General features: G+C 34.9%; 2 protein-coding genes across 4 annotated transcripts; one reads left to right on the top strand and one right to left on the bottom strand.

The window, feature by feature from the left end:
* Positions 1-8,783: 8,783 nt before the first annotated feature.
* LOC112031029 (uncharacterized) lies at positions 8,784-16,948 on the top strand. Of its 3 annotated transcripts, none has more exons than XM_024063701.2 (3): positions 8,784-9,140; positions 10,284-10,783; positions 15,786-16,948. In XM_024063701.2, the coding sequence occupies exons 1-3, from the start codon at positions 9,098-9,100 to the stop codon at positions 16,635-16,637; spliced, it is 1,395 nt and encodes a 464-aa protein (XP_023919469.1). In that variant the 5' UTR covers positions 8,784-9,097; the 3' UTR covers positions 16,638-16,948. The 3 variants fall into 3 exon arrangements, with proteins under 3 accessions (XP_023919469.1, XP_023919467.1, XP_023919468.1); XM_024063699.2 differs by having other exon boundaries at positions 10,199-10,783; XM_024063700.2 differs by having other exon boundaries at positions 10,178-10,783.
* A 6,602-nt stretch (positions 16,949-23,550) lies between these two features.
* Positions 23,551-25,852, bottom strand: LOC112031035 (protein SHORT-ROOT). The gene has a single exon (XM_024063715.2). The coding sequence runs from the start codon at positions 25,247-25,249 to the stop codon at positions 23,795-23,797; it is 1,455 nt and encodes a 484-aa protein (XP_023919483.2). The 5' UTR covers positions 25,250-25,852; the 3' UTR covers positions 23,551-23,794.

Genomic DNA, 25,852 nt, shown 5'->3' with positions numbered 1-25,852 from the left:
TTGAAATTTCCTTTGATTTAATCATTCCCTTCTCTAATTGTTTCTCATAATGGTTTTGCAGATCATCACGCTGCCATCCCGAACTTCAACCTTGTCAACTAACCAAGCTTAGACAAGATTCTCCAGGCTAAGGTGTTCGTTCACAAAGACAGTCAACTGAGAGCTGCCCATCTGATCCTCAGCTACAAGCCTCTATCGTCTAGCTTCCAGGCGTCGAAGTGCCAGATAAAGGCAAGGGACCTGCACCTACACCAAATAAACGTCGCAGCTCCTAGTTTCCTTACCACTGGCCCTATCCCAGAAGGCATACCTCTAGCAACTCTACCACTTCAGTATACAAGCAGAGAGGCCACTCCTTCCCATCCTATCATCAAAGAAGAGGAAGAAGAAAAAGAAGAAGAGATAGTAGACATCTCGGACTCAGAAGACATCTACGAGGTCTTTAACTAGCCTTTGTTCCTAGAGATCTCAATTGATGACCTCGGCCAGCTTCTTCCAACCCAAATCAGTCACCACCAAGAAGTTACTATCACGCCAGACAATATAGGGATACAGCGCAAGCTAAGGTCGACCCTCCAAGAGCTGTTGGAGTCCCAAACAGGGGTAAATGCACCTGGGAAGTCAGCCCAGACTAGGCTTCCTACCCCCCCCCCCCACCCACCTAGCCCCTCCAAACTGACTCTGCTAACCACAAGAGGAAGAGGGAGCATAAGGGTAAAGAGGTGGTGGATGGAGGAAAAACCCACCCCTCCCAAGAGGCTAAGCCCCAAAGAGGGGCTAAATAAGCCAGGGTGGGGCAGATGGCGGCTGACAAGGGACATGAGTCTCAAGTTAGACCTCTAGCTTGGAACCCTACCCTTATGCTAGATGGGGTGCATCGGCTATGTTGTCGATGTAGTGGAACAGGTGTTGCTGCTCCCCGGCGACATGGCTAACCTCAGATCAATGAGGAAACACTAGGTACTCCTTAGCCTGAAAAAAGACCTTGCAATGTAAGTCTTCCAACCAATTCCTTTTTTTTTTTTTACAAGCTATTCAAGCCACATTCAGAGCAAGGAGATGATAAACTACTCTCACCGACAGATGAAGGAAGAAGAAGGGAGACATATAGTGGCCGTAGAGGCCTTCCACGTGGTTGAAAAAAGTATACAAGAGCTTAAGAATAAGCTGACTGAGGCGGAGAGGGACAAAAAAAGTGTTGAAGCTGCCTTAGACAACACTAAGAGTCAAGCTGAAGGTCAACGAATGCTTCTTCGCCAGGCCGAGGACCAACTAGTCACTTCCAAAGAGCAAATTATTGACCTAAAGAAGAAATTGGAGGAGGCCGAGAAGGTAAGCGACCGAGCCGAGCAAGATGGCTATCATGTGGGGGTGGCAAAGACCAAGAAGGCCCTCAGGGCTAAGGTCTCAAGGGTAGGTAGAAACTACTGCCTCTAGGTGTGGAATAAGGCCCTTAATTAGGCTGTGGTTAAGGCCTCTTCTGCACTTAGGAGAGCAGATAGTGTATACTAGAAAATGAAGTTGAGCTATAATGCTCTTCATGTATATATTGGTTCTTTTTGTTTGTTTTAATGAAAGTTTTGCATATTTTCCCACACACACACACACGCACACACACAGAGACAGAGACAGAGACAGAGACAGAGAGAACTAAATTGCCCATTGAAAATAATTCAACATAAGCTAATTGCTTAAATATTTTCGTTTGGGAGTTCATAAGAAAATATAATGGAATGATCATAAATGAATGGAAAGGAATGAAATGTATTTAAGTAAGGGAAAAGAATGGAAAAGAATAGAATGGAGTGGAATTAAGTAACATTGATTGGATGTTTTAAAATAAAGGAATGGGAATGAATGAAAATGAATGGAATGTAAGTAATCTTGTTTGGGAGTAACATGGAAGGAATGGAATCGAATCGAATCATTTTATGACAAAATTACTATTAGACCTCTATTTTAAAATAAAGGGTTGAATATATAGGAGTATTTTGGGAGTTTTAGCGAAAAATTCATTAAATATAATTTCATTCCCTCCTATTCTTCCCAATTTCGGGGGGAATTAAAATTTAAGGTTTTAAGGGAATAGAGAAGAATGAGTGTTCATTCCTATTCATTCCATTCTCTCTTACTTAAACTCTCAAATAAGGAAATAAACTTTCTATTCTCTCCATTAAAACTCTCAAACAAAGGAATGGAAGAATATTCTTAAATTATTCTTTTCATTAATTTCTATTCCATTTCATTTCATTCCCTTCTCCCAAACAAGGCCTAAGGAAAAATTGTTATGCTTACGAGTGCCGAATAATCATAAACAATCAATTTTTCTAACAACTTGAAACTTTAATTTTTGTACTTCCGCATGGTAGATTATATTATTAAGTAAAGCTATATAATTTCTTTAATAAATTAATAATCATATTTAAGATTGATTATGTCATAAGAAGATGAAGTTGATTGATGATTTTTCATTGTAAAAGAAGTGTTAATAAAATCAAAAACAAAAATTTAATTAGTAATTTTACATCTCAAAGCAATATGAATGATTTTTAAACACACACACACACACACACATATATATATATATATGTATGTATATATAGAAAGTTGAATAAATATTAGTTAATATTTATGTGCGCGCCCAATACCAAAGCCCATTGGGCTGGGCCTCACTTGGGCTCACAACTTATTTGTATGGTGGGCTTGGATTTCCTACTCTGGGTCGTTCTTCTCGCTAAGACTTAACGTCCTCTCTGTTCTTTCCTCGTGGGTCTGGGTCACCTTCTCTCTCTGCTCACTCTCTGCATACACTCTTCTTACCGTCCATTCTCTAACCCCTCTCTTCTCAAAACTTCCTGTATTTATAGTCCATAGTTTAGTGGAGAGGTCATAATTACTTGTCAACGAGTGCAACCGGCGGTCCACTATTATCGATCGTAAGTGGGTGGTCAGGTAGGAGTGGGAAACTGTGAGGGTGGCGTTGGAACTTGGTTCCCACCTTTACGATAGTTCTCGGCAGCGGTGGCTCTCCGAGGCACGGCCGGGTAGGTACAGCGCGGGGCTTCCCGAGAGTCAAATATCTGTCACTGCCTGGGAAGGTGTTGCCGAGAAACGATGAAGAGGCAAGGCTCGGGCTTGCAGTATGCGTGGCCTGGGGTGGGCTGCCGGGTATAAGGGGATTGGCCTCATGGGCCATATACCCAGGACAGGGTCCAAGGCCCAATATAGGGTACGACGCGGGGGCCGTACAGTACCAAAAAGTGTAGTGGAGCCCATAAATAGTAATAAAAATAAACTGAATAGTAACAAAAATAAACTGAATAGTAAAATAAGCTATCCAAATCCACAAGTTTACAAACACAAAAATCACAACTTTTTTCCTAGATTGTTAAAATGTTTTATCATTGCTAACACATGTGAAAGTAATATTAATAATAATAATGAATTTATGTGTTATGGTGATTAGAGAACTCTATAAGTTGTGGAAAAATATTATTATTATTAATTTAAAAAAAAAAAAATTGGTCTAGTTTTGCTTTGCGTCTAGGGCAGTTGAACATGAACTCTAATGGGCAATTTTTTTATTATGCTTGCCCCACCAACACCCGCAAGAGAAGTAAAAAGGACATATGGTCAGACGCTAATAGTTGGTCAACTAATCCCGAATTTAAAGATGTCACACCAACTAATTTCCATCTATTAATTAACATTTTTTATTTTATTTTTTAATTTTAGCTATTCTCAATTCGTTAGGAGACCGCACTAGCTGCTGTTCTTTTGATTGTAAATCAAAACTTCAGGCTTACGATTGAAATAGGCTTAAAAAATTAGTTTTTTTTTAGTTTTTTTTTTTATTATTTATGGGTTATATTAAACTTTTTAGTACTATTTATAGATCTCAATATAGCTACTTTTTAGCTTTATTTATAGTACTTTTAATAAAAAAATTTCAATTTTAACTAAATAACTTACTCTCAAACAAAATATGAGAATTACCTTTTTTTTTTTTTTTTTTGGCCTTTTAGGAATTATTTTTATATTTGGTGAAAGTGTGAGACTACTTAAAAATAAAAATAAAAGGAGAAGTTAAATTGGACATTTCTCAACATTTAACCTTTGTATTAAAATTAATCTTATTTTCTCATAGCAATTGAAATTCATGAAACCGAGGTTATTTTGATGATATGGAGCCTATGGTTATGATTAGGGGTGAATAGCGGCAAGTTCAGTTGGTGTTGGAGGGCTTGTTTGGGTTTATGCCAAGCTCATTGGTCTTCTCAGATTGAGAGCCCAACAACTGGCTAATGTCTCTAGTCTACAGTTATGCAATATTTTGTGTATAGTGTAATCTAGTGTTTTGTTGGCCAATGTCTCTAGATGCTATTGTTCTGTTGTGAACTTTGTTCTACTTTAATAAATTTCTCAAATCGTACAAAAATAGACCAAAATTAAGTAGATTTGAGAAGTGAGAACCTAATAACCAAAACTCAGTAGATCTAGGGACCCAAATGATCAAAATTCAGTAGATCTAAGAACCCAAACGACTAAAAAGGGATAGATAGGTAGCGATGGCAACAAAAGAGGTGAGCGGGAGGAGGAGAAATTTGGGTTGAACAATATCTGGGCAAGGAGGAGACATGTAGTGGTTGTGAGGAGGAAAACTTAATAGGTAGGTTAATGGTGCGATGCAGAGGTTGGAATTTAGAGGGAGAAACTGGCTGATGCTGGAAACTTAGAAACACGTCTGGCAATTACTTTGTTCACTGTTGGCAACTATTTTACTCAGTTCGATCACCATGGCTTCGGTGCAATTTGTCAGGCTAGATCGGGGCTTGAATATCACTAGCCATGATGTGACATGAATTCTATTTATCAAGTTATGTTAATATTTTCCATGTACGAAATGAAATTAAAAGAGTTTTTTAAACAATTTTGAAAGCGTAAACTAAAATGAATATTTTCAAATGCAAAAAAGATTTTAAAATAAAGAGAAATTTTATATTCACAACACATTTTAAGTGGTGAGTTATTATTGACTGTTACAGGTGGATAAAAAAAAAATTTAATTTGTGAATTCAAATTAGAACTAATAATAACTTTCTATTGATAATTTGTTGTGAAAAATATTATGTATGTATTACTTCTCTAAAATGACAAAATTGAGTGCCAAATATATCATTTTAACTAAAATAAATAAATTGTAATTTTTCTTTTGAAACTACAAAAGTTGAAAACAGTTAACTGCAATTTCTTCCCGTACTGTGTGACTCTTCGTGACCAATGATTTTAGGTGACCAAAGAAGCCCTGCATATGGCATTTAATCAGTAATAATAATCATCATCAATAAACAATAATAGTACTAATTAATTGGCCCTCTTTTAAGTCTTGGGTGGTTGGCAATATTTGTCAGGGCAAGTTGTTTGCAATATTAATAGCAGTCTTTTGTTTTTTATATTATGGCCTGTATTAGGAGTTTAAAGACATCCGTGCAGGATAAGGTATCCCGTGACCCAAGATTTTTTCTCCGTGTAGTTGTATGTAACTGTTGACCATTAGCTACGTGCATCAAAACACAACCATCATGACAAACATTTTTGACATTATACTTAGGCAAAATTTGCAGAAAAGCATTTTTTTGGAAGAATACTAACAAAAAAGCATGCAAATTAAACATTTTAGTAAGTTAGACATTTAAAAAAAAAAAAAAAGTGAAACTCGAGTCTATGAAACTTGAGTTCCAAGATTTTTCACAAGGAACTCGAGTTTAGGAAACTCGAGTTCTGTTCAAATGGAGATTGAGTTTCCTAGACTCGATTTCTATATTTTTTTTTCTTTGGTCCATTTGAGACTTCATGCAAGAGGGAATTGGGTTGGAACTCAAGTTCCAAAAACAGTCCAACTTACTAAAATATTTCATCTGCATGCTATGCACTAAAATTTTTTCTAAAAAGCTACTTGATAGTGGATAAAATCAGTTTGGTTGAATACTTCGGCTCCGATGGGCTACAACGTTCGCAAAGGCCTGAAAAAGAAGAAAAGAATCAAAGGAATGACCGGGGTGGACCGGTCCAATATCCTCCGATGGTGAAGTTAGTGCCTTCCCTCCTGGAAATCTAACTGTAATGTAAGGATCTCAGAATATCATACCTTTACATAATCCGGACCGGTCCTTATATAGGGTACTTTAGGGCGGTTATTTGGTTCAATAACTTCCCCCAGATTCGTGGAATCCGGATGTAACTTCTTTAATTTTTTTTTTTTTTGGCCTTTTAGGAATTATTTTTATATTTGGTGAAAGTGTGAGACTACTTAAAAATAAAAATAAAAGGAGAAGTTAAATTGGACATTTCTCAACATTTAACCTTTTGTATTAAAATTAATCTTATTTTCTCATAGCAATTGAAATTCATGAAACCGAGGTTATTTTGATGATATGGAGCCTATGGTTATGATTAGGGGTGAATAGCGGCAAGTTCAGTTGGTGTTGGAGGGCTTGTTTGGGTTTATGCCAAGCTCATTGGTCTTCTCAGATTGAGAGCCCAACAACTGGCTAATGTCTCTAGTCTACAGTTATGCAATATTTTGTGCATAGTGTAATCTAGTGTTTTGTTGGCCAATGTCTCTAGATGCTGTTGTTCTGTTGTGAACTTTGTTCTACTTTAATAAATTTCTCAAATCGTACAAAAATAGACCAAAATTAAGTAGATTTGAGAAGTGAGAACCTAATAACCAAAACTCAGTAGCTAGATCTAGGGACCCAAATGATCAAAATTCAGTAGATCTAAGAACCCAAACGACTAAAAAAGGATAGATAGGTAGCGATGGCAACAAAAGAGGTGAGCGGGAGGAGGAGAAATTTGGGTTGAACAATATCTGGGCAAGGAGGAGACATGTAGTGGTTGTGAGGAGGAAAACTTAATAGGTAGGTTAATGGTGCGATGCAGAGGTTGGAATTTAGAGGGAGAAACTGGCTGATGTTGGAAACTTAGAAACACGTCTGGCAATTACTTTGTTCACTGTTGGCAACTATGTTACTCAGTTCGATCACCATGGCTTCGGTGCAATTTGTCAGGCTAGATCGGGGCTTGAATAGCTATGATGTGACATGAATTCTATTTATCAAGTTATGTTAATATTTTCCATGTATGAAATGAAATTAAAAGAGTTTTTTAAACAATTTTGAAATGAATATTTTCAAATAAAAGAAAGATTTTAAAATAAAGAGAGATTTTATATTCACAACACATTTTAGGTAGTAGGCTGTTACGGGTGGATAAAAAAAAATTTTAATTTGTGAATTCAAATTAAAACTAATAATAACTTTTTACTTATAATTTGTTGTAAAAAATATTATGTACGTAACACTTCTCTAAAATGACAAAATTGAGTGCCAAATATACCATTTTAACTAAAATAAATAAATTGTAATTTTTCTTTTGAAACTACAAAAGTTGAAAACAGTTAACTGCAATTTCTTCCCGTACTGTGTGACTCTTCGTGACCAATGACTTTAGGTGACCAAAGAAGCCCTGCATATGGCATTTAATCAGTAATAATAATCATAATCAATAAACAATAATAGTACTAATTAATTGGCCCTCTTTTAAGTCCTGGGTGGTTGGCAATATTTGTCAGGGCAAGTTGTTTGCAATATTAATAGCAGTCTTTTGTTTTTTATATTATGGCCTGTATTAGGAGTTTAAAGACATCCGTGCAGGATAAGGTATCCCGTGACCCAAGATTTTTTCTCCGTGTAATTGTATGTAACTGTTGACCATTAGCTACGTGCATCAAAACACAACCATCATGACAAACATTTTTGACATTATACTTAGGCAAAATTTGCAGAAAAGCATTTTTTTGGAAAAATACTAACAAAAAAGCATGCAAATGAAACATTTTAGTAACTTAGATTGTTTTTATTAAAAAAAATAAGTGGAACTTGAGCCTATGAAACTCGAGTTCCAAGATTTTTCACAAGGAACTCGAGTTCTATTCAAATGGAAATCGAGTTTTCTAGACTCGATTTCCACGTTTTTTTTTTTTTTTGGTCCACATGAGACTTCATGCAAGAGGAAATTGGGTTGGAACTTAAGTTTCAAAAACAGTTAAACTTACTAAAATATTTCATTTGCATGCTATGCACCAAAATTTTTTCTAAAAAGCTACTATTTGGCAAATTTTGCTTTATACTTATGGATTTACATTAAAAAGTCAACGTGATCAAATCTCATGTTTTGCTTTAATTAGAGAACTTATTTCCAAATCTTGAGCATGAGTGTTTATTTCCATTAGGGTGTCTTCGTTGGATTTATTTTATTTAAAGAATGAGTGACAAAAATTATAAATATACCTAAAAAATATTAAATTTTAAAATTATACATTCTATTTTTGGATGTTAAAATAAGCTAAATCCAAGAAGAGACATATGGTAAAAAAAAAAAAGTCTAACGAAATATTGAGACATGTCATTAATTGGTAATTTTCTATGGATATTTCTCAATATTAATAAAACTACAATTTTATTAAGTATAAGATAAAGAAGATTTAATAATAATAATAATAATAATAATAATAATAATAATAATAATAATAATAATAGTAATAATAGTAAGATAAAGAAGATTTTACTCCAGAAAAAACATATTTCCTCAAAACTACAAATGACGAAATGGGTAAAAAAAATGCAATCGTAGTCTGAAGTTGAACTATAAAATCTCAAAAAATCTAATTTAAAAAAGGACAATCATTAAAAAAATGGAGGGCGAGGAAAATAATTACGAGTCCATCATTACAGGCTTCCCAGATATGTCTACCTTAAGATACCCTTTACAAGAGTCAAGACCAAAGCCCCAGGCACATAACAGCTAGCGGCATAGCGTCTTTGGTAGCAAGTCGTCATCATCGTTCTTTACTCCTTAGACTCAGACTCAGATCCATTCAACCAATTAAGCTTAAAGTCTAAACCAGCACAACCCATCATTCTCTTTTTTACAATCTGATAAAATAGTGAACTGGGTTGTCTTATGGCTTGCTTGCTTTGCTAGTTTACTATACTGGAGGGGTCGAAATTGAAGCACCGTCGGCAGCAAACCCATGTCTGGGAATTTAGCTGCAATCATGGTCCGTGTCTTTTCAGGTAAACATGTTTGATACACGTGACTGTTTGTTCTCTAATATATATGACTTACTTGGTTTGTAGGAATATTTCTTATTTCAATTTGGATGTGTCAATNATATTAATAAAACTACAATTTTATTAAGTATAAGATAAAGAAGATTTAATAATAATAATAATAATAATAATAATAATAATAATAATAATAATAATAATAGTAATAATAGTAAGATAAAGAAGATTTTACTCCAGAAAAAACATATTTCCTCAAAACTACAAATGACGAAATGGGTAAAAAAAATGCAAAGTTCTAAAAAGAGAAATGATGTGAGCATTGCGTAAAAAAATCTGAAGTGAAATTTATTTTAGGAATAAATTTGACTCTAAATTGGGTGGAGTTATTTTCCTTTAATTGACTATGTGATAATTAAAAAGACAACTCATGTATATTTTTAGTTACATAACTTTTTTTAACAAATTATGTGAAATTATATAATATTTTTATAATTTGCAACTTAATGATTTTTTTTTTTTTTTTTTTTTGATGTACTTGTAGTTGTTTAGTTTATGTTTGGTTTTTTTTTTTTTTTGGACTGGTGGGTACTTTTGGTTTCATTATTTTCTACTACAACTATCAATATCTGGCTGTTGTTAGAGATTCAAATGCTTTCTTATTAATTATATTCATGTAACCGGGAAGGCTTTGTGGCTAAGTGAATTGGTTCATTGAATTGTTGTTCCTCATTTGTTGTTCTTCATTCATTGAATTTAGCTATTATAACAAGAAGTATGGATTGGATTTTATTCAGTTTTATGAATTTATTCATTGAATTGTTGACAATTAATTTTAGCGATTATACAGTTGAGTACTTAATATCTCATATAAATTGGAGGGCACCTTAATCAATTTACATATATCTTTCTTAACTCTCACTCTTGCTTTAGATTCTCTCTCATTCTTTTAACTTTCATGAAATACACTAGAAGTTTTAGTCTAGAAAACATCGATTTAGTGTAGTTGTGACTCATGTTTAGTTGGATGTATTGGATCTCCATAGGTTGCATTTTCTTAATTGCAGCATTATCTTGAAGATAAAAAAAGAGAAGAGAAAATGAGGATCAAGAACAAATACAGGAAACCAACCACTTTCCATTGCAATGCAGGGGGCAGATGTTCAACGTCTGCTGTGGTATGGAGCTTGGTAGGATGTCTTGTTATGCTTCATTTATACTCCCTTGCTCGCCAAAAAGATGGGGTGCGTGGAGAGCTCCAATTGGGCATGAGCCATCACCCACAATTCCGTGAACTTGAAGCAGTTGAAGAAGAAAATATTCCGATGCCCCCTCCAAGAAAGAGATCTCCACGTGCAGCAAAAAGAAGACCCAAAAGGCCAACCACAATAATTGATGAGTTTCTTGATGAAAATTCCCAACTTAGAAATATGTTCTTTCCTGATCACAAAACTGCTATAGATCCAATGAAGGACGCAGGGAATGATAGCTCCTACTATCATCCAGGGAGAATTTGGTTGGACACTGATGGAAATCCTATTCAAGCCCATGGAGGGGGTATTCTATTTGATAAAAAATCAGAGACATATTATTGGTATGGAGAGTATAAAGATGGGCCCACCTACCATGCTCACAAAAAAGGGGCGGCGCGGGTAAGTTATTTAATTTACATTCCCGATTGTGGCTTGATTTTATAATTTCAGGCCTTAAGGCCCTAGGGATGCAGTTTTCATAGTTTTTATATTCCACTTTATCTGTGTGATATCTGTTTACATGCATTTTGATTATGTTGCTGCTGCTAGATATCAATCTTACCATCATATGTGATTTGTTTCTCTTTAATTACTTTAAATTTTTTTATAAGTAAAATCTCATCAGAAAATGCTAGAAGGGCACCACCCATGTACACAGGAAGTGTACAATGATACACCAAAATTAAACGCTAAAAGTACATCAATCAAGCAAATCATGCAAAGTAAAATAATGCCAGGTCTAAACTTTAAGATTCAGTTTCTAGCACTGGCGTAAGCTTATATTGTTTCCGGTATATATGACTTGTATTTCCCCATTGTAAAAAATTAAACTAAATTTTGATGGTTGCACCTTGGGAAATCTTAGTCCAATTGATGGTGGTAGAATCTTTAGAACTTTTTCAGCTACAACTTCTCCATGCTTTTTGACAAGGGTTGGGCTATTAGACAGGAGAATTTGGCCCTCTTCATAGTTCATAAACATGCCAAGAGCCAAAGGCTATACTGCTATAGATACACAGTGGTGTAATTTAACTCTTGGGTGAAAAACTTCACTAAGGATAGTTCAAGATTTTAGCTTGTCGTCAAATGAATCTTGAGTATTGCGTAGAAATTGAGGTTACCTTTGAATGGGAGCATCCTTGGTTAACAAGAATTTACTTGTTAAGAAAAGATTTATCAATGTGGACACTCATATCAGCCTTTTGATCTCTTTCTAGTAGACTGTGTTGTTAAACTTACTTTAAGGACACCTTGTCCTGTCCTTTGTTTTGTCTCAGTATCATATACCCTTTTTTTAGTTCTATGAATGCAGAAAAGAACTAATAAAGAACATCATCTATGTTGATTAATATTTCTAATGAAGAATTGAACTTACTCGCAAACAAAAGCTCTAATACTAGGGAACAGAAAATTCTCTGCTGCCTCTTTCTAAATGGACTCCCCCACACCAACATGCCCCCCCAAAAGGGGCGGCAGGCTGTGAAGTGGTGGGTTTAGGTTGGGGGAAAAGGTCGCACAAACTTTTAACTCTGAACTGGAAACAAAATTTGCATTCCTCAATGGTATATTACTGATATGACATCAAAGTATGCATGCCAAACAACTCAAATGTCATCTTTGTTAATGATTGCATTGTTACTTCTGGGGAGTGTTATGTGTAGTAAAAAAAAACTTTTTAAAGCTGTGACCTGTGATAAAATGGAAATCCTCGCGAGTTTTATGCTGTGATGGACTCAGTTTGAAATCCATGTACCTCCACTGATGCTAAAAGATTGGATTTATGGATTAAAAGATATTAGGTCTAAAATTTGCTTCAAACGGTTTGAAATAAAATATGGATGAAATATTTTAGTAGAGCCAAGTACATCTTATGGCTGATGTAGAAAAGACATTACTGTTCTGCTTCTTGGTTGGTTAATGTTGCCCCTTTAGGATGCGTTTAGTAACTACTCGCAAAATGCATTTCACTGGAATGCATTATGATAGAATGCATTTTTTTTTTTTTTAAAAGAAATTGCATTTAGTATTATGCTGAAATTTTTACTGAAAAGTATTTTAGTGAATGAAATTGCATTTGGTTTTTCATTCTTGCGGAATACATTTTTGCCAATAGTAAGGACATATTAATGGATGGGTATGGTGAATATTTTTTTAAGATATTAATAATTTTACATGCATATATATTACCCATAAAAATAACACAAATGAAAAATTTTAAGTTAATTGCGTGTGACCAATGTTTTATATATTCTTTCTTGACTAGAAAATAACACAAAAATTCACATGCATTTAAATTCACATCTCTTACATATACTCCAAACATAAAAACAAGAAATGTAAAATATAGTGCATTAAAAATATTACATAATAAACAGTTTAATTTTACATGTCAATAATATTAAATAATAAACATATAATGTCAAATAAATTTTTTGCAAAATCCTGAGCCATACCAAAATCTGTAACCCAAAATTTTGCAAATCACCCACACAACCACCTCTCAAACCCATCCCACAGTTTTTTCGTGCCTCTGTCCTACTCCAACATCCACCATCCCATCTGTGCAAAAGGCCAAAAACTTATCCCTGAGCCACAGTTCTACTCCAATCCCTCAATATTTTCTTTTACATGCAAAAATAAAGTCAAGCCCATCACACAAATCCACCAGGAAAAACAAAAAAGGAGGCAAAACTCATCTCACCTATACCTTTCGCCAAACCAAAAAGAAAAAGTCGTCAAAACCTTGATCATTTGACGGTACATTTCTAATAGTTGTTATATTTGACCAAATAAATTATTATAGAGTGATTGAGTTTGACATAAGGAAATTCAAAATTGGAAAACAAAAACAAAAGGAGATGTAAATTTTACTTGAGGAATTTGTTGTGAATCGAAGGATATGGAGGATTCGAGGTGATTGGAGAGAGGCAGAGGGTGGAGGCTATGGATGTGTGATAATTAGAGAATGGAGGGAGAGAGTTTCACTAGGGCTCTCATGAAGTTAAAGGCGAAAGAAAAAGTGGAGAGCAGCGGTTGGAGGTCACTAGAGTTTCACTAGAGCTCCCATGGAGTTGAAGGCAAAAGAAAAGCGGAGGTCATTGAAAATCTGAGAGTTTTCTTGAATATGTGGGGAATCTCAAAGTCTAACCTAGTACATTTTGACACATTCAAAGATTTTGCTGTTCTATTTACAAATTCATTAGTTTTCTTTATTCGTGATTGAGGTACGAGTATGGCTTTACCTTTGACTCCTATCATGTACACATTTTTATCAAACAAATTTTGAGTCTGGAATAGACATTCCTTGAGCATATTTTTATTTAATCTCTATCTTCATATAAAGTGGCTCCTTGTGGCCATGAATCTAGGCAAATGAGTATGGAGAATACATTAGTATTGTAGGGAAATTTAGACCCTGGTTGTTGTAACTTCTAATTGATCACCAAATCTTCAATCTTTGAACACAGGGTAATGCTTTGAGAGAATTTGGTTAACCCTTGCCCTAGGTGTACAATTCACAACTCTCCCAAAGTACGAATTCATGTCCTCTAGGTTTTATTTTATACCTTGGCTTGGAATCCACGAAAACTAGAAGCTTGGACGGCTGATTGGGCTGAATCAGGATTCTTTCTGCATGATTCTTGATTGATCAGCTTTAGTAAGCTGTGTGTCAACTATGCATTGAGATTTTAGAACTTGCAAATCTTCTTGAGCAGTCAAGGGCATGTGTCTTGGACTTCAAATACAACTCAAAAACACTTACAAGACACTAAATTTTATCATGGTTTGCCAACCTAAACTATGGACTCAACAAGTATGAACAAACATTGCCATTTGCATAACTTCATGCATGGAATATTGATACTTACATTGCCAAAGAAACACCAATTTGGATGATATTCTCTAGCATGATGCGGATGTTCATTTGACATAATTTTCTTGTTATTGCCCTTATCTTCTGAACCTTAAAGTACAATCTTACATTATGTGCAAAAATTTTCCCTTTTTATCATTCTGGTCTTGCTTAAGTGCATTTTCTTTTTGAAATCACTATGTTGAAAATTGTTGTTATGGTTGTGATTCAAGATTGCTTACTGTGATTAGAAAGATTATGGCCATGTTTAGCATTAGCTTTGATTAGGGGGCACATAAATGATGCTAAGGTATGAAGACTGAGGAATTTAATATATTGGATTCAGTTGTGGATATCTGCACAAACTAAGTATATGTGTCAGAAATGTTGTAAGAGAAGAAATTCCGTCATGGCAGATTATATTAAACTAGGTGATTGCAGTTGTTAGTCAGAAAAAGAGATTTGAGTTTGACAGTGAGTTGACTGGGGATGAAATGATCTATAGAAGGATTCATACTATCTTAACTCTATGATTTGGCTGGCTGGAAATGGAACTTGTCAAAATGATTTGTGTCTAATGTTGTTTGAAATGAGAGCAAATTCCAATATATGAATTGCTATGCATCATTATCTATAAAATAAAAAGTTGCACCAGCTTTGGATAACGCAAATGTAGCCTGAGTGATGCTCATTAGGAGTCATAAATTAGTAAATGAACTGTGTGATTTGGTCATTTAGAAGTCAATGGATGGGAAGGAAATGATCGAGCAACTAGCCCCTTTACTACCTGCTTGCAATTACCAAATTTCAAGAGTAAAAGTATTGTTTAAATAACGTTTTATGAGTTACTGAAAATCATAAAGATTGTTATGAGGTTGACATGGTTTGACCACACCAATGCTTCACTCATTTCAATGGGAGTATGTTTTTGAACTTTGGATAGCTATCAATGAACGTATTGTTTTCAATGACAGTATGTTTTTGAACTTAGATAGCTATCAATGAACTTAATTGTCTGTAAGGTTGTCTTCAACTGTAAACGATACCTGTGGATTGGATTTATTTACACAGTTGGTCCTACTCCAATGTGCTGTTATGAAGAGTTCAAAGAACACTTGTTCATTTTTTTAAAGAAGCAGAATATTTTGACTAAGCTGGGAACCTGGATAAATACATGCATATTTTATTGACTAATTTGGTGGAATGATAAAGACAAGACAATCTTCCCATGTTCAAAGGGGACACTCATATAATAGCTGGGGTCATTCTGGGTGCAACCTCATGATTGCAGGCATATCATACAATGAAAAAGAAAAACAGGATTGCAGATGCATCACGTTTCTGGCACCAACACTTATCAGTTATTTTATTTTGAGTTTGCTTAATCATGTTAGACATCTATAACTGCATTGGTGTGGTTTTAATTTTGCCATTAACCCATGTTATGCTATTATTTTCCTCATCTATTTATATCAGATAAATAAGTTAAATGTTTCAGCACAATTGTACATGTAACTCATTAATTGCAAGAGTTTTTTAATTGTTCAGGTTGACATCATAGGAGTTGGTTGCTATTCTTCCAAGGACTTGTGGACATGGAAAAATGAGGGCATTGTGCTGGCAGCAGAAGAAACAAAAGAAACTCATGATCTCTATAAATCCAATGTGCTTGAGAGACCAAAAGTGATTTACAATGATAAGACAGGGAAGTTTGTAATGTGGATGCATATTGACGATTCCAATTACACCAAAGCTTCTGTTGGTGTTGCCGTTAGTGATTATCCCACTGGTCCTTTTGATTATCTCTATAGCAAAAGGCCTCATGATTTTGAAAGCAGGGACATGACCATCTTCAAAGATGATGATGGTGTAGCATATCTGATATACTCCTCTGATGACAACAGTGAACTTCATGTTGGACCGCTTACAGCAGATTATCTTGATGTGTCAAATGTCATGAGAAGGATTCTTGTGGGACAACACCGGGAAGCCCCAGCTTTATTCAAGCACCAGGGAACTTATTACATGATCACATCAGGCTGCACTGGATGGGCTCCAAATGAGGCACTGGCCCATGCGGCTGATTCCATCATGGGGCCATGGGAGACGATGGGAAACCCGTGCGTTGGAGGGAACAAAATGTTTCGACTTACAACATTTTTTGCTCAGAGCACATTTGTGGTTCCTGTGCCAGGTTTTCCAGGTTCATATATTTTCATGGCAGATCGGTGGAATCCAGCTGACTTGAGGGACTCAAGATATGTGTGGTTGCCTTTGATAGTTGGGGGACCAGCTGATCAACCACTTGACTATAATTTTGGATTCCCATTGTGGTCAAGAGTGTCAATATATTGGCATAGAAAGTGGAAACTTCCTCAGGGGTGGAGTGGGTTGAAGTGATGGAGGTTTTCCATGTAGTATTATGTATTATATATTTGATGGCTCTTTGTCCATTTTTTTACTGGCTTCCTCTGCTGTGTTAGGGATTCGCTTATTTCACAGCATGAGGACTCATACAGAATGTTCAGTTTCAAACACTGCCGGTGAACTTATACATCCTTTTGTTTAGGTTATGTTCATATTAGCTGAGGAAGGGTACATTTTAAAAGGTTTACCCATTTTACTAATTTGTTCTGTTTATGACAGTCATTGTCAATCCTTGTGTCATGACTTCACCCGTACATTTATTTTCAGCCATAACTTCACTTTTACATCTATCTATTTTCTATGGCAGTTATATATAGCATGTGATGGATTATGTGAGCCTCGAATGTAATTACTCACCACTCATGGTAGTAATTCGTGACCACTTTGATGTTGGTTCAACTATGTTCCATAAATAGTTGAAAGAGTAAGATAAAGTATTTGGCCATTGTTTTAAGATTGGTATTTCTAAGCTACCAACCTTAAGTTCAACTCTTGAATCCAAATTTATAAAATTATTTCAGGTAAAATTTGTTTTTGGAAGTTTAAAATATATATATATATATATATTACTTAAGCTTTATATGGAGTAAATTGAGCAATATTATGACAATATATTTCATAAGCTTTCGCAAATTATTTAGTTGATAAGTTGTGATTGGTGGGAAGATGGATTTACAACTGCTAACAAATTTTCATCCACCAATCACAATTTACCACTTCATTAAATTTAAAAAAAAAATTGTAAAAAAATTGTGAATATAAATTTACTTAAATAATCACTTCAAAAGAAGAATCTCATTTTTAAAATAGGTTAAGAAAAAGTATCGTTATTAGTTGAACAATGACATATCGTCTTAACATCTTTTCATAATGCATGTCATTGTTTTGTAACCTCAAGTGCTTGATAAATCAAGAATGTTATGACTGAACATCTAAATCTATTGTTTAACTAGCATATTATATAATATTTTTATTAGATACGTAGTTTTCAAAAACTTTTGTAAAGTAATTGAATATATATATAATATATTTTTTTTTTTTTACCTTTATTATTAGGTTAATAATATTGAAGAAAAAAAATAAAATTCAAACCACCGACATCATAAAATTCCCTTATTTTTAAATTACCACTTGAAACTCGATTGAATGTGTGACCTAAATTGCCTTAAGATCAATTGATCTATTGCACACAACACAACTCAGATTTAAATCTCTCCCACCTACACCAACTACCACCATCCTCCACCACCACCAAATACACACCACCAATACTCTCTGACCTTGCCTAGTCAATGTGCTTTTCTTCCATTGCAAGCATCAAGTACCATTCCAGTATTCCATTGTACACCATTCATTTGCAACGAATTATTACATATAAGAATTGAAAAGAGAATTCAAATTGCCACATAAAAAAAGAGAGGAGATTTCAAACATCTTTAGCCACGTTCTATTTGAGCTGTGAAATCAGAAAAGCAATGAAAGTGTCCATAAGCATTTTAGCAGCAAAGGGTACAAATATGGCAAAAGTGAAATCATTGGTGAGGGAAGAAATTGGAAAATTATGCACAAACAATGATAATGATCATAAAACGTCAAATTGGTCCCCCATTCCCACGCCCCAGATGCTAATGCGTAGCAGGACTGGCTTGCTATGTGACTCCACGATCGTGACACTGATGATGGAGTGGTTAAGCTAACATCGATCCTAATTATTTTGGCAGCTGATAACGAAGAGTAGGCATGACCACAGTCCATAGAACTGAAGTAAGGTGATGAGAGTGGGCAGGATCGGGCCAAACCTTTGTCTCCTCGATTACATAGGACCCGTACACAAATGGATGCACTTGAACTCAAAAAAAAAAAAAAAAAAAAAAAGAAAAGCTAATAAGTTCTAATTATTTTATATTGTTAAAGTTTGAAAGATTGTGTAATAAATAATAAAGTACAAGAGTCTGCCTTATACAAATAGACAATATGTGATGTACAAGTAACCTATAACTATGGGTCTAAGTTCATTGGCTTATACTCTAATAGTATTCTAACAGTCCCCCTCAAACTCATGTTGGGTGATGTGGTGTCAACTTGAGTTTAGAAGTCAAAGCACGAAAAAATCCTAGTGGAGGAGGCTTAGAAAATATGTTCGCAAGCTGATCTTGAAAAGAAATTGTTTGTAACTATAGGGTATCCTAGAGTAGATGATAACAAATAAAGTGGCAGTCAATCTCAATATGTTTAGTACGTTCGTGAAAGACATCATCGTGGGCAATTTGAATATCACTTTGATTGTCATAGTAGATTAGAGTGGCAATGGAGTAGTCACTAAGATCTTGTAGTAGCTAATGTAGCCATAGAAGCTTGATTATGATGTCTACAAGAGCGCGATATTCTACCTTAGTGTTAGATGATGCAACAATAGTTTGTTTCTTATTTTGCCAAGAAATGAGAGAGTCATCAAGAAGAAAGTAGCACTCTCTGGTAGATGTATAGTTAATGGGATCACCTGCCCAATCTACATTTGAGTAAGCTCGAAGGATCAGTAATAACTTAAAAGAGAAGTGTAGTCCACAAAACATAGTTCCTTTCAAATTTCAAAGAATTCTAAGAACATCAGCATTGTGAGAGGATCGTGGGGCAGCCATAAACTGACTAACAAAATGAAATTCATTGGAAATGCTTGAGCTAGGGACAATGAGATAAACAAGACCTCCAATTAGTTGTCTACATGTACTAACTTAGAAGAAAAGTGTAGTCCATAGAACATAGTTCCTTTCAAATTTTAAAGGATTTTAAGAACTTCGGCATAGTGAAAGGATCGTGGGCAACCATAAACTAGCTAATAATATGAACTACATAAGAAATGTTTGAGCGAGTGATAATGAGATAAACAAAACCTCTAATTAGCTTTCTATAGCAAGTTGCATTTGGAAGAAGTTTGCTACCATTAGGAGTGAGACAACTATTATACTTGATAGGTGTGTCTTCTACAGAGGGCACTCTATGGACTCAAGCAATCACTAGGAGCTTGATTCTCAAAGTTTAGCTCAACTATCTCCCAGCTTTTAGGAGGCGGTGAATTTATTCATTTGATTTGATCCAACACGTGTTTTCTGGGACATGTATGATAATGAAACGCAAAGGCTGGCACTGTTTTTTGCCCAGAAATAATACTGTTGAACGTGTGTTCCACTACAACCTGGTCCCGTGAAACATTAAAGTAATAGCTGGTCCTGTCAATTTCTTAGAAGGAAAACATAACCAAAGCTCCAAGCTAAATAACTTATTTATTATAGGTCCAGTCCAGTAGACGGCTGTTTTTAACCTCTATTAAAATAATACCCACCTAATTTATAATTATATTAAAATATATAAAAGCTAATATTTTTGCAATGCATTAAATAAAATTAAGAAAAATCATTAGTTTGTATTATAGACTAAACAATGTGTAAGCGTTGTACTTATTTGCAAAAATTGTTCAATATTATACACTTTTATTTAGTATACAACATAAAATTAAGTTGATAGTACAATAATTGAATAACTTATAATTATCTTAAAATAAAGAGATATGCTACGTTTACAACAAAGTTATAACATTTTTACAATAAATCATAAGTGGTTAGTTGTTATTGGTTCAAATTTAAAACTAATATTAAGATTACTTTTTTCCTCCAACAATAACAACTAATAACAACCTGCCACTTAGAATTTGTTGTAAAAATGTTGTAAAAATGTTATAAACATATCGTTTCTCTAAAATAAATGATTTACTTTAATGTTGTCTTTAGGATAATTATTAATTTAGTAAAATATAACAATTATTAATAAACTATTTTAAAAAAAAAATTGATACAATTTTTATAAAAAATAGAAAAAATGATCAAAAACTTATTATTTTTTCCTTCTTTATAAAAACTTTTAAAAAATGATCCCCTAAAAAAATGCCTGAACATCTGTTAACCTTTTTCGAAACAAAAAAGAGGAAAGGTAGTAATACGTTGACGTGGAGGGAACAAGTCTCATCAAACGATTAAAATGTGCAATGCAACCATTAAAGAAGTTCCCACTTTCCGCAATGCTTCTCTTCCACTCTTTATTATTATTATTCATTTTTAAAATCCTTTCCCCTCTCCCTCCGTGGGCCTAAAAAAGGAAGGAAACCATTCCTTACGTTATTGACATATATGTATTGTATTACACAACAACCACCATGAAAATTGAAAATGAAAGAGTTTCTATGGTGTGGGGGCCATAGATTTTCACACACTCTCTCGGATAGGCTAAACTAAAGCAAAGCAAAGCAAAGCAAAGCTCTCCCTTTCTCTGTCAAATGAAAGCTGATATTGATAGGCTTTTTAAAACCAAAAAAGAAAGAAAAAAAAGAAAGAAAAATAGTGAAATTTGAGAAGACCACATCAAACACAGAGTGCTGGCCACTAAAACACGTTGTGCCACTAACGACTGGACACCTTTTTATGAGATTCTCCAAACACAACCCAACTTAATGGCCGTCCTAAGATTCTATGGCCCCAATGTTAGATAATGACTTTGTGTCATTGTTTAATTATTAATCCAAAGTACTTTAAATTTTAAACCCCTTTCTTAGCTCTTTAATATCCTTGGGATGATATCATCTTTCGCTACACCAAATACCAAACCACCCCATTTGAATTTTGGACTTATGTCTATACTAATCTTCAAATTTTATAGGCTTTTTTTAATTATATAATTAACCACCATTCATCTAAATTAAGAAAATGAAGGATGTTTTTTTTTTTTTTTTTTTCTAAGTAATATAAGAGGTGCTTCATTCTTAATTGTAGCTTAAGCGTAGGGACAAGTGTGCAGGCCATGTATATAGTCAAAGTTGGACCAACCCCNATATATATATTACTTAAGCTTTATATGTTTTGATCTTAAGAATTTATACAAGATAGGGAGTAAATTGAGCAATATTTATGACAATATATTTCATAAGCTTTCGCAAATTATTTAGTTGATAAGTTGTGATTGGTGGGAAGATGGATTTACAACTGCTAACAAATTTTCATCCACCAATCACAATTTACCACTTCATTAAATTTAAAAAAAAAATTGTAAAAAAATTGTGAATATAAATTTACTTAAATAATCACTTCAAAAGAAGAATCTCATTTTTAAAATAGGTTAAGAAAAAGTATCGTTATTAGTTGAACAATGACATATCGTCTTAACATCTTTTCATAATGCATGTCATTGTTTTGTAACCTCAAGTGCTTGATAAATCAAGAATGTTATGACTGAACATCTAAATCTATTGTTTAACTAGCATATTATATAATATTTTTATTAGATACGTAGTTTTCAAAAACTTTTGTAAAGTAATTGAATATATATATATATATATTTTTTTTTTTTACCTTTATTATTAGGTTAATAATATTGAAGAAAAAAAATAAAATTCAAACCACCGACATCATAAAATTCCCTTATTTTTAAATTACCACTTGAAACTCGATTGAATGTGTGACCTAAATTGCCTTAAGATCAATTGATCTATTGCACACAACACAACTCAGATTTAAATCTCTCCCACCTACACCAACTACCACCATCCTCCACCACCACCAAATACACACCACCAATACTCTCTGACCTTGCCTAGTCAATGTGCTTTTCTTCCATTGCAAGCATCAAGTACCATTCCAGTATTCCATTGTACACCATTCATTTGCAACGAATTATTACATATAAGAATTGAAAAGAGAATTCAAATTGCCACATAAAAAAAGAGAGGAGATTTCAAACATCTTTAGCCACGTTCTATTTGAGCTGTGAAATCAGAAAAGCAATGAAAGTGTCCATAAGCATTTTAGCAGCAAAGGGTACAAATATGGCAAAAGTGAAATCATTGGTGAGGGAAGAAATTGGAAAATTATGCACAAACAATGATAATGATCATAAAACGTCAAATTGGTCCCCCATTCCCACGCCCCAGATGCTAATGCGTAGCAGGACTGGCTTGCTATGTGACTCCACGATCGTGACACTGATGATGGAGTGGTTAAGCTAACATCGATCCTAATTATTTTGGCAGCTGATAACGAAGAGTAGGCATGACCACAGTCCATAGAACTGAAGTAAGGTGATGAGAGTGGGCAGGATCGGGCCAAACCTTTGTCTCCTCGATTACATAGGACCCGTACACAAATGGATGCACTTGAACTCAAAAAAAAAAAAAAAAAAAAAAAGAAAAGCTAATAAGTTCTAATTATTTTATATTGTTAAAGTTTGAAAGATTGTGTAATAAACTAATAAAGTACAAGAGTCTGCCTTATACAAATAGACAATATGTGATGTACAAGTAACCTATAACTATGGGTCTAAGTTCATTGGCTTATACTCTAATAGTATTCTAACAGTCCCCCTCAAACTCATGTTGGGTGATGTGGTGTCAACTTGAGTTTAGAAGTCAAAGCACGAAAAAATCCTAGTGGAGGAGGCTTAGAAAATATGTTCGCAAGCTGATCTTTATATAATGTTACTATTAATCAACCCCACGCCGACAATCCTAATTGAATTTCTAGTTCTTGCACATCTTTAATTACACATGATCAAGTAACATCTCCCTCAATTACACGGGAAGTTCTTGATTTACATACCTAGGTAACTATGAGTCTAGTGGAATAAAGTGTAGTTAATTTGGACTTTTAAGAAACTATTTTTCCCCATAAAAGACAAAATACAAGAAAAAAACCAAACCCTTTTTTTAATCACATGTAAAATGAGCTTATTTGACATAAGTATCATTTTTTTATCAATACGAAAATTATAAAAACTAAAATGAGTTCATCTAAAGACAAACACACAAGAAATGAGAAATAGTGTAAAATGTACCAACAAAAGAGAGTAACGAAAATCAATTTACTTCATTTATATTCAAATCAAGCAAATCCCTCATATCACTCTTTCCTCCTTCTTCTTTTTTTTTTTTTTTCCAAACAAATCATCCACAAACTACAACCCATGCACTCACCCAAAAATAAAAATAAAAATAAAAATAAAAAACCAAAAAAAGAAAATAAAAAGTTATTACACGTGTGGACCAACCCCAAACCCAAAGCGTGTAAAGAAGGTACGCACCGCCATAGTTGTCAAGGCCTCCATGCACTGGCCCACACCACCGGCTGATCCTTCCACGCCAAGAATATTCCGGCATCGGAGCACTGTGTCATTGACCAACCTTCCTTGTACCTCCTCAACAAAGCTCTCACATCATCACAAACTTCATCACTGAACGAAATTGGACTGAACCCACTTACATGCAATCTCCGAGCCCATCTAGCCGCTGACTCGCGCCTCTCGATCGACTCTGACGGAGCACAAGCCACTAAGTCCACGATGGCTCGACCAGCAGCTCGCTCGAGCATCAAGCGCTCGTTGCTGGTTTTTGAAAAGCTCTCCTCCAGAGCCTCCAAATAAACCCTAAACCATCTCAAACACTCCTGAAACCCTTTCACAAACTCGACCCCATCAACCCCAACATCAAGATCAGCTTCTTCTTCCACCACTGTGATTATCCTTGGCTGCAATCTTCGAAAGTTTGATATTAGATAATCACGGCGGTTGTCAACGGTTGTGGTGGAGTGTAACGTGTTGACACAGTTGATTGCTAAAGCTTCATCGTCTTTGATGTCTAGTTCAGAAGCTAAGTTAAACTCGGAAAGATCACCAACATGGTGAATGACATTGAATTTGAAAGGCACACCCATAAGTCTAGCGAACTTTTCCATTCTGTTACCAATCTCTTTCATTACTTTTTGTACAGCGGCTACACCACCTGATTTGGTGGCTACCACTGTGGTGAGACGGAGGTGTGGGGTTTCATCAGTGCGTGTAGCTAAGGCTTCAAGCAAAGTAGGCCATTGGGTACAATATGTGTTGCTAAAATCAACTATGTGTAACTTAGGCTCACCTTCTAGAGCTTCCAAGATTGCACCATTACAAGCTACATGTCCGAAAGTGGTCCAAGGGCTGACTTCTTGGAACTTCAAAACCGTTTTTCTAGTTGACTCGAAGGAACAGGTTTTGTCAGAAGCGGAAGCTAGAGTTCGATAACAACGCTCACCAGAGTCAGTCATGCGACTAAACAAGGCTTGGAGGAAATAAGAAGCGAGCTTTTGATCGGTGTCACCATAAGGAGAGCTGAGCTCGTTGAGCATCCACATGAGCTGTTGGACACGATTGCTGTTCTTGTCAGCAATGGCTTGAGCGGTTTCGAGGAGAGCTTCGGGTGCCCAGTTTGATGAGAATTCGAAGTTGAAATCAAAGTCAGTTGGGGTACTAATGTTTGTGTTTGTGGTGGTGGTGGGAGTGAGAGTAGGGGTGGTAGTGGTTGAAGGATTGGGTTGTTGTTGTTGATGATAAGGATAGTAGTGTCTAGAAGAAGACGAGGAAAAGTCTTCTTCATCCATGAAAAAGTTGAAGCATTCTTCGTCTTCTTGTGGGTAGTGATGGTTTTGTCTGGAGGATCTAGAGCTGCTTGATGTTCTACTTGAGTTGAATGATTGATCAGATTGAAGACTGACTAGCCTAAACAAGGTATCCATTTAAACCCACAGAGACCCACATCAATAAACTGTGAGTTCAGTTTTTGTGTTTGGGTGGAAGAGAAATGAGATGATGGGTGTTTGATGTTTTTTAAACAGTAGTAGTGGAGTGGAACTGGAATACAGAAATATATATCTATATATATATATATATGAATGATTAAAAGAAGGATCTTTAAGTTGGAGTTTAGCTGAGATTTAATTTCAAAAACATATTTAGGGGGGAATCTAAGTGGGTTAATACTTTGCTTTCTTTTGGTGTAACCGATGAGAGAATAATGAGAGTGGGGTTGGGGTTTGGGTTTGGTCTCTTTTTCTAGCTTAGGTTATTCTTTATGTGGTATATTTTTTAGACAAATTCATAGGAGGATTGACTGAAATAGGTCTTCCTGTTAAAACTTGGATGGTCGGCGTGGACTGGCTGGTGTTATAGAATTAGAATTGTCTGACAAAAGATGGAAAAAAAAAAAGTTGGAGAAAAAGTTAACAAAGTCGAGATCACCAAATGGGTTAGTGGAGTTTAGCTTTTCATTCTTTGAGAAAGAGAGAGAGAGAGAGTGTTACAAAGCTTTTTAGTGGGAGCAGGCGTGCCAACTGGGTTTT

Source organism: Quercus suber, unplaced genomic scaffold, assembly GCF_002906115.3.
Source record: "Quercus suber isolate HL8 unplaced genomic scaffold, Cork oak 2.0 scaffold_66, whole genome shotgun sequence".
Taxonomy (NCBI): domain Eukaryota; kingdom Viridiplantae; phylum Streptophyta; class Magnoliopsida; order Fagales; family Fagaceae; genus Quercus; species Quercus suber.
This window is presented reverse-complemented; position numbering and strand designations above follow the sequence as displayed.